General features: G+C 40.3%; 1 protein-coding gene across 1 annotated transcript in view; it reads left to right on the forward strand.

Moving 5' to 3' along the window:
• The window catches only part of fastkd1 (FAST kinase domains 1), an 82,952-nt gene that overhangs the window by 44,929 nt on the left and 25,777 nt on the right, over nucleotides 1-12,246 (forward strand). Inside the window, exons 7-9 of the mRNA XM_070875705.1 lie at nucleotides 86-217; nucleotides 2,951-3,437; nucleotides 10,569-10,683. Coding sequence (XP_070731806.1) covers nucleotides 86-217; nucleotides 2,951-3,437; nucleotides 10,569-10,683 — 734 coding nt within the window. The remainder of the gene's footprint in view (nucleotides 1-85; nucleotides 218-2,950; nucleotides 3,438-10,568; nucleotides 10,684-12,246) is intronic.

Below are 12,246 nucleotides of genomic sequence, written 5' to 3' on the forward strand. Positions count from 1 at the left end.
AAAGTATTTATACTCTGTGCTATGATTCCATAAATTATTGTATTTGCCTTAAACCAGAAAATGTTTTTTTTTTCTCCTCGCTCAGAGTTGCATCAACTTTGTACAAGCTATTGGATCAATACAAGCCATTGGATATTGCAAGATTAACACAGGCATTGTTGTCGCTTCACTGTCAAAATCCAGAATTGTACGCAGAGCTGAGGCGAATGTTAGTAAGGTAAAATGAATATTCGAAAAAATTGATCTCTCACACTATTTTCGTGATAGGTATTTATTGTGCTGCCATTTAACATATCTTGGCTGATCAAACAAGTGAAATAGTAACTTAGAATTCTTGCTTCTATGCAGCCTTTTTAATAAATCTTTCAGAACACATGCAAAATTGATTTTCTGTAATGCAGAACCACTAGTTGCATTTTTTGAATAAACTTGAAATGCTAATAGAATTCTCAGCTGTTCAATATTTTGGCCTTTTCTATTGTGCATTAATCAACAGCATGTAAATAATGCTATATTTTACTGAAATCAATGTGGTGCTTTGGGCACTGAGATTTTGTACACCTTGTAACAGCAAGTGTTCAATATTTTTTCAAATGCTCAGTGAAAGTTATGTAACTTTCAGGAAAAAAAATTGGGTACCTTCAAAAATTGCCTTACAGTAAAAGAAGTGGTTTGCTTTTGATAAAATGTTTAGTCCAAAGTGCTATTTCAAGTCAACCCATGTTTGCAGCACCAGGGTATTTATTTATAAACTGGTAAATAAAGCAAGTTCACGGCTGATGTCAGGAAGCATTTCTTCAAGTAAAGAGTGACTAATACATGGAATAGGCTTCAGCATAGGGTAGTGAAGGCATTCAAGAGACAGTTAAAGGATGACCTAGGTGAGCAGAATAGCCTCCCTCATTTTTACTGATCTTTGTGGTATTACTGTTTGCTCATTTTTTTTTAAACTCCACACTTCAAACCCAAGGCATACCTATAATCATGTACCCCCTTTAAAGTGCAAGTTTGCTGCTGGCATAAGAACTTGCATTTATATAGCACCTAAAAACATCCCAAGACACTTCACAGGAGTGTTATCAAACAAAATTAGACACCGAGCCACAAAAGGACATATTGGACAGGTGAAGAGGTTGTATTTCAGGAGCGTCTTAAGGGAGGATAGAGAGGTGGAGAGGTTGAAGGAGGGAATTGCAGACCTTGGGGCCTAGGCAGCTGAAGGCACGGTGGAGCAATGAAATTCGGCGATGTGCAAGAGGCCAGAATTGGAGGGGCACAGAGATCTCCGGAGCGTTGTAGGGTTGGAGGAGGTTAGGGCTGAGGCCATGGATGGATTTGAAAACAAGGATGAGAATTTTTAAATCAAGGCATTGCCAGACTGGGAGCCAAAGAAGGTCAGTCAGCACAGGGATAATGGGTGAATGGAACTTGATGCAAGTTAGGATAGGGGAAGCTGGGATTTGGATGAGCTCAAGTTTACAGAGAGTGCAAGGTGAGAGACCGGCCAGGAAAGTATTGGAGTAATCGAGTTTGGAGGCAACAAATGCATGGAGGAGCAATTCAGCAGCAGATGAGCTGAGGTGGGGCAGTGTTAAGAGAGTAGACGGTATTGGTGATGGAGAGGACATGGGGTCAGAAGCTCAGCTCGAGGTCACTAGGACACCACGGTTGCGAACAGTATGGTTCAGCCTCAGACAGTGGTCAGGAAGGAGGATGGAGTTGGTGAGTAGGGAATGGCGTTTAAGTTGACAGCATGTTTGTAGTATAAACCTGTAATGTATTAGAAGTATGTGAACTGTTTGTTTCCAGTTGTACCTATGATGGCACTGTTCCATGTAAGTTTTCACAGGATCAACAATTATTGTAAAAAGAACATCATGTCTGACGCAAACAACTACAGATCCATTAGTTTAATATCAATAATGAATAAAGTAATTGAATCTATCTTGAGGGCCTACATGACCTAATAAACAGTCAACATGGATTTAGAAGAGGAAAATTCTGATTGACAAACCACTTAAACTTCCTTGAGCATATTATAGATGGACAATAGTGATCACTGCAATCCAGTTTATTTGGACTTACAGAAAGCCTTTTGACATGAAAACCACAAGAATCTAGGGTAGAATGTGGAACTGGACAAGAAGCTGATTTAAACAAAAAGAAACTGGGCCACAATAAAACTGGGGAGGGAGTGGTTTTAACCTAATAACCTATTAATCTAAATAAATGACAAAAAGTAACGATAAGTTGATCAAATTTAGTGACAACACTAAAATAGGGAGACCAATAGAGACAGGATACAGCTAAACGTTTACACAAAAAAAAATGTTAGAAGGATATGCTGATCGGATTAGATGAAGTAGGGTGAGCAGAGGTTTGTGTGGAGCATAAACACTGACAGAGACCAGTTGGGCTGAATGGTTTGTTTCTGTGCTGTACATTCTATGTAATTAATGATGAATCTTGATGAATACACTGGTTATTTTACAAGATAGCATGATTTGGCCTTGCTGAGCTGCAGTGGAAATTCAGATGCAGAGCACTACATCTCTTAATATTTCTTCATTTCAAAATTACAACTTAAAGCTAAGTATTGATTAAGTCACACATGGAGTTCTCTAATTATAGGTTAGTGATCACCATGTGTGAATCATATAAGCTGATTTTCACATCTGCACTGCATGGAGAGCAATGCCTATTTACAAAACACTCCTGGATTGCCTCTATTCTCAGTATAAATACATTAATCAGCTCTCAGTAAATATTTGATAACTTTTATTTTTAACTGGGAAATTATTGTAGCTCAGGTTTGCATATTTAACCAACAGCGTGGTCTAAATCTCATTCCCATCAGATATGAGTGCATAGTGGAAAGTTACCAGCACGTTTGGCACTTCTAAATACTCATTTTTGTCTTTTCTTCCCCACCCCACCCACCCCACTTCAGTTATCTTCATCTCAGTGTTGTCCCCTATGAGGTGTCCATGTTAACTCGGGTTCTCTCCCTGCTTTCCCCTCCTCGAACTGATCACTTGATCCCTGCACGTATTGATGCTGTCTTGCCCCAGTGTAACTTAAGTGACTTGAATGCATTTGCCATTGCTATCACCAAGTGGGTACGGAATGGCTCCTCATACCAAGCTGGCACAGCAACAGTATATGTGAAGCTACTTCAAAAGCTAAATAAATGTGGTTTGGAGAGGCTGCAGAAGGCAGATCGTATGGACTTGCTAATAGAAGAGCTAAAATACGTCTCCGGAGAATGGTTTGAAGAAGTCCTTGCAGAAGAAACTATGGCAACCTTTGAACGATTGATTGATCAGATGACTTGGTCCAATGTTCCTGAATTTTCACTATTTCTAACCAAAACAAACTGCCTGCATACTGGTCTGCTGGACCAAATAGCATCTGTCACACTTGAACATATCAACAAGGTATGTAAAAATTAGTACATTATATAAGAAAAAAGAATTATTTTTCCTCCCCTTTTGACCGCCTCATTTAAACCCGTAAACACTAATGCTATCATAGTGGGTGAAACTTTCAACTTCTGGAGGGGCTTAAAATAGACAGTGGTGAATTGATCACTTGTTACGCAGCCCGCCTGATTTTTCTTTCCACTGACTTCAATTGAAAGAAAAACCATGCAGGTCTATAACTGGTTGATCCACTGCCACCTCTTTTATGCCCCTGTCGAAGTTGGGTGTTCTACCAATTATCTCTAACGCTGCTATGCCTTCTCCCTCTTTTTCCTTCTCCGTCCTCAAAGTTTTATACTTGGTTATCTTTTATTTGCTAATCCTGACTTGGCTACAATCAAGTTTCAGCTACTGCTATTCCATCATTTTCTATTTTAATCAATAATTCTAATTCTCTCAATTTTGTTTCTCATACTCTATGCATTAATATACATTCATTTTTGGTTTTAATTCCTCTGGTAATTTTTCCCTTTTTGTTTTGCCATTTCCAGATTTTTTTTTTTGTCTTTTACTATCTACTGTGTTTAACCTCTTTCAACTTTTTTACTTTCTCGCTGTTTAAACACGTGGAGTTTACTTTCCCTTCCAACCTGCCAACTATTGTTTTTCCCTTACTTCCTGCCATATTAGTTTAAATCCTCCCCCACCGGTCTAATTAACCCTCCCATGAATATACTGGTCCCTGCTTTGTTCTGACATAAACTGACCTGTCAGTGCAGCTCATTTCTGCTCCAGAACTAGTGCTAATGCTAATCCCTTTCCTTCTACATCTCCAGCCATATATTAGAAACATAGAAAATAGGTGCAGGAGTAGGCCATTCGGCCCTTCGAGCCTGCACCACCATTCAATAAGATCATGGCTGATCATTCCCTCAGTACCCCTTTCCTGCTTTCTCTCCATACCCCTTGATCCCCATAGCCGTAATGGTTATAACTAACTCCCTCTTGAATACATCCAATGAACTGGCATCAACAACTCTCTGCGGTAGGGAATTCCACAGGTTAACAACTCTCTGAATGAAGAAGTTTCTCCTCATCTCGGTCCTAAATGGCTTACCCCTTATCCTTTGACTGTGACCCCTGGTTCTGGACTTCCCCAACATCGGGAACATTCTACCTGCATCTAACCTGTCCCGTCCCGTCAGAATCTTATATGTTTCTATGAGATCCCCTCTCATCCTTCTAAACTCCAATGTATAAAGGCCCAGTTGATCCAGTCTCTCCTCATATGTCAGTCCTGCCATCCCGGGAATCAGTCTGGTGAACCTTCGCTGCACTCCCTCAATAGCAAGAATGTCTTTCCTCAGATTAGGAGACTAAAACTGAACACAATATTCCAGGTGAGGCCTCACCAAGGCCCTGTACAACTGCAGTAAGACCTCCCTGCTCCTATACTCAAATCCCCTAGCTATGAAGGCCAACATACCATTTGCCTTCTTCACCGCCTTCTGTACCTGTATGTCAACTTTCAATGACTGATGAACCATGACACCCAGGTCTTGTTGCACCTCCCCTTTTCCTAATCTGCCGGCATTCAGATAATCTGTCTTCGCGTTTTTGCTCCCAAAGTGGGTAACCTTACATTTATCCACATTATACTGCATCTGCCATGCATTTGCCCACTCACCTAACCTGTCCAAGTCACCCTGCAGCCTCCTAGCGTCCCCCTCACAGCTCACACTGCCTCCCAATTTAGTGTCATCTGCAAACTTAGAGATATTACACTCAATTCCTTCATCCAAATCATTGATGTATATTGTAAAGAGCTGGGTTCCCAGCACTGAGCTCTGCAGCACTCCACTAGTCACTGCCTGCCATTCTGAAAAGAACACGTTTATCCCGACTCTCTGCTTCCTGTCTGCCAACCAGTTTTCCAACCACGTCAGTATACTACCCCCAATACCACGTGCTTTGATTTTGCACAACAATCTCTTGTGTGGGACCTTGTCAAAAGCCTTTTGAAAGTCCAAATACACCACATCCATTGGTTCTCCCTTGTCCACTCTACTAGTTACATCCTCAAAAAAAATTCCAGAATATTTGTCGAGCATGATTCACCCTTCATAAATCCATGCTGACTTGGACCGATTCTGTCACTGCTTTCCAAATGCGCTGCTATTTCATCCTTAATAATTGATTCCAACATTTTCCACACTACAGGTGTCAGGCTAACCGGTCTATAATTACCCATTTTCTCTCTCTCCCTTTTTTTAAAAAGTGGTGGTACATTAGCTACCCTCCAGTCCATAGGAACTGATCCAGAGTCGATAACTGTTGGAAAATGATCACCAATGCATCCAGTATTTCTAGGGCCACTTCCTTAAGTACTCTGGGATGCAGACTATCAGGCCCCGGGGATTTATCGGCCTTCAATCCCATCAATTTTCCTAACAAAATTTCCCGCCTAATAAGGATATCCTTCAGTTCCTCCTCCTCACTAGACCCTCGGTCCCCTAGTACTTCCGGAAGGTTATTTGTATCTTCCTTCGTGAAGACAGAACCGAAGTATTTGTTCAATTGGTCTGCTATTTCTTTGTTCCCCATTATAAATTCACCTGAATCCGACTGCAAGGGACCTACATTTGTCTTCACTAATCTTTTTCTCTTCACATATCTATAGAAGCTTTTGCAGTCAGTTTTTATGTTCCTGGCAAGCTTCTTCTCGTACTCTGTTTTCCCCCTCTTAATTAAACCCTTTGTCCTCCTCTGCTGAATTCAAAATTTCTCCCAGTCCTCAGGTTTGTTGCTTTTTCTGGCCAATTTATATGCTTCTTCCTTGGATTTAACACTATCCTTAATGTCCCTTGTTAGCCACGGTTGAGCCACCTTCCCCGTTTTATTTTTGCTCCAAACAGGGATGTACAATTGCTGAAGTTCATCCATGTGATCTTTAAATGTTTGCCATTGCCTATCCACCGTCAACCCTTTAAGTATAATTTGCCAGTCTATTCTAGCCAATTCACGCCTCAAGCTATCGAAGTTACCTTTCCTTAACTTCAGGACCCTAGTTTCTGAATTAACTGTGTCACTCTCTATCTTAATAAATACTTCTACCATGTTATGGTCACTCTTCCCCAAGGGGCTTCGCACAACAAGATTGCTAATTAGTTCTTTCTCATTACACATCACCCAGTCTAGGATGGCCAGCTCGGTTCCTCGACATATTGGTCTGGAAAACCATCCCTAATACACTCCAGGAAATCCTCCTCCACCGCATTGCTACCAGTTTGGTTAGCCCAATCAATATGTAGATTAAAGTAATCCGTGATAACTGCTGTACCTTTATTGCATGCATCCCTAATTTTGTGTTTGATGCTGTCCCCAACCTCACTACTACTGTTTGGTGGTCTGTACACAACTCCCACTAGCGTTTTCTGCCCTTTGGTATTTTGTAGCTCCACCCATACTGATTCCACGTCATCCAAGCTAATGTCCTTTCTTACTATTGCATTAATTTCCTCTTTAACCAGCAATGCCACCCTGCCTCCTTTTCCTTTCTATCTAAATGTTGAATACCCCTGGATGTCGAGTTCCCAGCCTTGGTCACCTTGGAGCCATGTCTCTGTGATGCCAATTACATCATACCCGTTAACTGCTATCTGCGCAGTTAATTCGTCCACCTTATTCTGAATACTCCTCGCATTGAGGCACAGAGTCTTCAGGCTTGTCTTTCTAACACTTTGCCCCTTTAGAATTTTGCTGTAATGTGGCCCTTTTTGCTTTTTGCCTTCGGTTTCTCTGCCCTCCACTTTTACTTTTCTTCTTTCTATCGTTTGCTTCTGCCCCCATTCTACTTCCCACTGTCTCCCTGCATAGGTTCTCATCCCCCTGCCATATTAGTTTAACACCTCCCCAACAGCACTAGCAAACACTCCCGCTCGGACATTGGTTCCGGTCCTGTCCAGGTGCAGACCGTCCGGTTTGTACTAGTCCCACCTCCCCCAGAACCGGTTCCTCCCTAATCTGGCTGTTGTTGTACTGGCTAATGTGTGGCACTGATAGTAATCCTGAGGCTAGCAACTTTGAGGTTCTACTTCTTAATGTACTTCCTAACTGATGGAACATTTTTTGTTGGACCTGAAACCCATTCTTCCCTATGTTGGTTGCAACGTGAGCCATGATTTCCAAACGCTCTTCTTGCAAGGACTTTTGCTTTGTTATGGCTCTGACCCTGACCTTATGATACAACAAACCATTTGGGACTCGGGTTTGTGGTTACAAAAATGAGTGACTGGTTATTCTTCTTCATATCAATTCTCCCACGACCACTATTTCTGCGCTCTTTTCCCCTCCCTTCAACCACTCTATCCATTGTGTCATGGACCTCTCTTGAATCAGTGTCTTTGGATCAATTATTCAGTATTGATAACAGACTTGCTAAAGCAGTGACCTCAGGACCTCTGCACTACTTCCTCCTTCTCTTCCCACCTTGCTGGATGGTTGCCTGCTTAAAATCCTTACCTTCTATCACTCAGCCTGTCTGTGAGGTGACCATCTTTTGGAATCTGTGTTCCAGAAACCCCGTCCTCCACCTTATATAGGTGACCGAGTGTTTCTTGCTATTCCTCAAGCCAAGTATGTTTGAGCTTGAGTGTGTGAAGCCAGTAACAATTTTGCAAGTGTGTTTGTATTAGATGCTCAACTCATTCAGAAACTCTTGTGTCCAGCAAGGTTTGCACAACTCGGGTTACAGCTATCCTTTCATTAGGCTCAATTTTCCCCAGTTATTCGCGGCTTTTTTTTGGTCTAAATTTTAAAAATCCAAGTTTCCCCAAAGATTGTGCAGCAGTGTAACTCAGTTAATTATGATTTTTTTTTTTAGGTTAGTTTTTTTTAAAAACCTCACTGGGGGCGTAACCGGCACCAATTCTGGCCATTTAAGCAATTTTTCTGAGGACGGCAAATGTGACCTCTGTGGAAAAACCTTCTGGGCAGTTAAGAAAATTAGTGCAGCAGATGCATTTCCAGGGCCTGGACAGCAGCAGCAGAGAGGGGAGAGAGGGGGAGGGCGAGGGGGGACCTTTCGGCCAGAGTTAGGAGCGGGTACCGGGAGAGGGGTGGTCCTTCAGCCAGGGATAGTAGTAGATACTGGCATCGGGAGGCCCTTCGACCTGAGATAGTAGCGGGTACTGGGAAGCGGGAGGCACTTCGGCCTGGGATCGTGGTGGGCACCGGCATCGGGAGGCCCTTCAGCCAAGGATAGTAGCGGGTACCGGCATTGGGAGGCTCTTTGGCCTGGGATACTAGCGGATACCGGCATCGGGGGGAGATAGACTTTTGTCAAACAGTTTAATAATTTAATGGTGGTGAGTTGCTGCAATGTGCTTGTGAAGGTTGCTGTGAGCTGGCTGTTGTATGTGTCACTTTCCAGCCTCAGCCTGCGGTGTGACCCTGGTTACCGTGGCAACCCAATCTTTTTGGCGCAGATCTTAGGCTCCAAAGCTAAAGGACAGGCTAGGCGGTGCCAAAATCAACAATTCAAATAGGGAAATTTGGATGATTTTTTTGGCATAGTTGGGCCCCCAAAAAATGGGTGTTACTCTTCAAAGTATGCCAAAAAACAGCTTTGAGAAAAATTAAGCCCATTGTACCTTTTTTAAACACTATTGTACAAAATATTTAAAACCTTTAACGAATTTACTCAGCGAGTTGTTATGATCTGGAAAGCATTGCTTAGAAGGTTGGTGTAAACATTTTTAATAGTAAATTTCAATGGGGAATTGGATATATACTTTAAAAGAAAATATTTGCGCCGCTATAACTCACATTGGGCCAAATGGCTGCCTCCTGTGCTGTATGATTCTACATAACGTACACACAGACAGCAAAGTTCATATACTCAGCACAATTATGCACACCAATTACTGTACTACATGCAAGTGCTAATTATAGTAAAAGAAAGTCACTCACTTACCAATCCTAGTCCTGTAGCCTTGGACCAAATGACCCTTCAGTACTAAATCTTGAATTGGGAAAAAGCTCCCTCCTTTACAGCTTTACCAGAAGTAAAATGCTTGGTGTGTGCAAGAGGGAACAATCCATTAATGGTTTGTTGTATTGGTGAAGAAAAGAATGATCACTTATTTGCCTTCACCTTCTGCTCAGGATAAATACTTATGCAAATTATACAAATAAGTCATTCTCTACTGGGGAGAACGCTCAGCATACATCCACTCTTAACTCCAGAAGAGGCAAGTTAGAATAATTTTTTTGATGCTGAGGATCATTAGAATACAAAATGCTTTACCACAAGTAGCCATTGAAGCAGTGGTTATATAACAAAATTTAAAGCAGATTGGATAATTATTTGAAAAAATTTTGCATAAAGTTGAAAAGCCAGGTCTGAGGATGATGGGCCAAATAGTCTATTCCTGTGCTGCAGTTTCTATGATTCTATTCTGTCATTCTGAACTTTAACTAATGTGGTGCAACGTTGCTGAATTTGTACTAATTCTAAACAAATTGCTTGAATACGGCTTTGCTTGACTGAATAGTTTATTGGTTTATATATGAAGAATGGCTACTGGAGGTCACCTGTAACTTCTGGAACCACTTTTCAGGAGATATCAACTCAGGACAAAATCAAAGAAGAGGGAAATGGATCAAATTTACTGCAGAGTCTTGACTTTGGTTTCATCTGTATTTGAAATGTTAAAGGTTTCTTAGAATACTTTACTACACATTTGTATTGAATCAGAGATTATAACAATTTAAAAAGGAATTGGATTACTATTTGAAAATGAAGAATATAAAATAATATGGGGAAAAGGCAGGGGAAATGGGATTATAGTAAATGGGTCTAGTTACAGAATGGCCGAGTTGCCACCTTGTGCTGTAATTTCTATGATTCGTAATGTAACTCTTGATGGATCTGAAAAAGTTAGCAATAGTTATGGATATTGTGATCGTGCTGAGATGTTGTAGAAGCTATTGGCTTTCAATTAGAATTCCTTGATTCTCCATGGAAAACCTAGAGCATTTATCATTTGAATAATGGCTCCTGCTGAGCAATTTATGGAACTGTCTTATGGCCAAAATACTTTTGACAAGCATATAATGATGACTTTATTTTTTTAAATAATTCAGCTCCATTATTCAGCCACATATGCCACCTTGCTTCCGTTCACTATCCTGAATTATGATCCTCCACAAGCTGAAAGGTTCTTTGAATCCTGTATACAGCATTTCAGGCCTCATTTGAGTGAGTATTGTACTACACATCATGAGAGTGCAAAGATTTATCTGTTTCAATCAGTATATAATGTTCACAGATATTTCCTTCTTTAAGTAAGTTGCTTGACTTTTCATATTCAAGCACAGAGATTTATTCTTGGTCCATAAGTGGTTTTAATGCATTACAATTGTGTAATCTGTAAATTCATCTACAGTAAAACATATAAAATTGAACACTATAGTAGTAATTGTTTGTCTTAGTATTGGATTTTTAAAGTAGTTTGTTGTAGTTGAAAAACAAAATCTCTTTATTGTGGCTATTTCCTTGCTCAGTCCATTACTTTAAACAGCACACAGGGCATTGGAGGGGTAATGGTGGTTTGAGCACTCTACCATATTGCATATTGATAGCAAGATTCTGAGTACCTGGCCCAATTTCTGACAGCTATTGGCTCAATCCAGTAGGCTGCATACTGCATTTGAAACCTAACTTTGGACTGAACTACGAAGGCTATAATAAAGATTTATTAGAAGGACTGCAACAATGAATCAGTAAACAAAGATCAATTTAAGAATATCTCTCCTTTTGAAACACAAGATAGGTGACTTGTTTGCTGATTTTTGTATTGGATCTATAGATCCATTTATGTCGTAAGTGTGGGGGTACAAGCTATAAAATGATTTTGTATTTTCAATTAAATTACCCAATTTGCATAATTAACTATCTGTTTCAGCTCAGAAAATTATTTTCATGTGCAGCATCACACTAATGACTACAGTAGGGATGGAGATTGAATTTCTCACACTTTTGAATTTCTGCTTAATTACACTGCTGTGGAGTGTGTAGAACAAATGCCAGCTACATATAAGGGAGGGAGAATTTTGTACAGTTGTCGTTGGCTAGTGTGTCACTAAACAGTATTGGTAGCGACTTAGAAACACCCACCCTCCTCTCAGGAAAACCAAGGCAGCTCAAATGAAAAAGCTGGATTTGATGACCTTTAAACAAAAAGGCCATGCAGGAATTTTCAATTTCTATCTGCCTACTACCAGTGCATTACAACAGTGACTACATTTCAAAAGTACTTCATTGGCTGTAAAGCGCTTTGGGACATCCTGAGGGTGTGAAAGGCGCTATATAAAACTCAAATTTTTATTTTATTTTTATTTCGTTCTTCTCTTTCTTTCTCCTTTTTTTTTTTTCTGCCTTTTTCTTTTTCTTTTCTTTCTGTAGATGTCAAAACACACACGTAACCTGTCAAATAAGAAACTAAAGTGGGGAGCACATTCGAGTTATTAATACTTTAGGAAGCAAGGACTGAATGTTAAAATTTACCATATAAATTACAGATCAAATAATTTTAGCTAGATCTGTGACAAACAACCAACAAAAGTATTTTTGAAGGCTATATCGTTACCCCTAATTTTGAATGCAATTTCCCATTTGAACAACTTTGAGGAATACAGTCAAAGGTGTCTGTAGAGATGAATGCTATCTTCCAGGAATTAATTGGGGTGCATTAATATTTCTTCCATAAATAATGATTAAGTGGTTTGGGAGGTTATGACGTCATGAAACGTGCTATAATAA

The sequence above is a fragment of the Pristiophorus japonicus genome, chromosome 3 (assembly GCF_044704955.1).
Source record: "Pristiophorus japonicus isolate sPriJap1 chromosome 3, sPriJap1.hap1, whole genome shotgun sequence".
In the NCBI taxonomy this organism is placed as follows: domain Eukaryota; kingdom Metazoa; phylum Chordata; class Chondrichthyes; family Pristiophoridae; genus Pristiophorus; species Pristiophorus japonicus.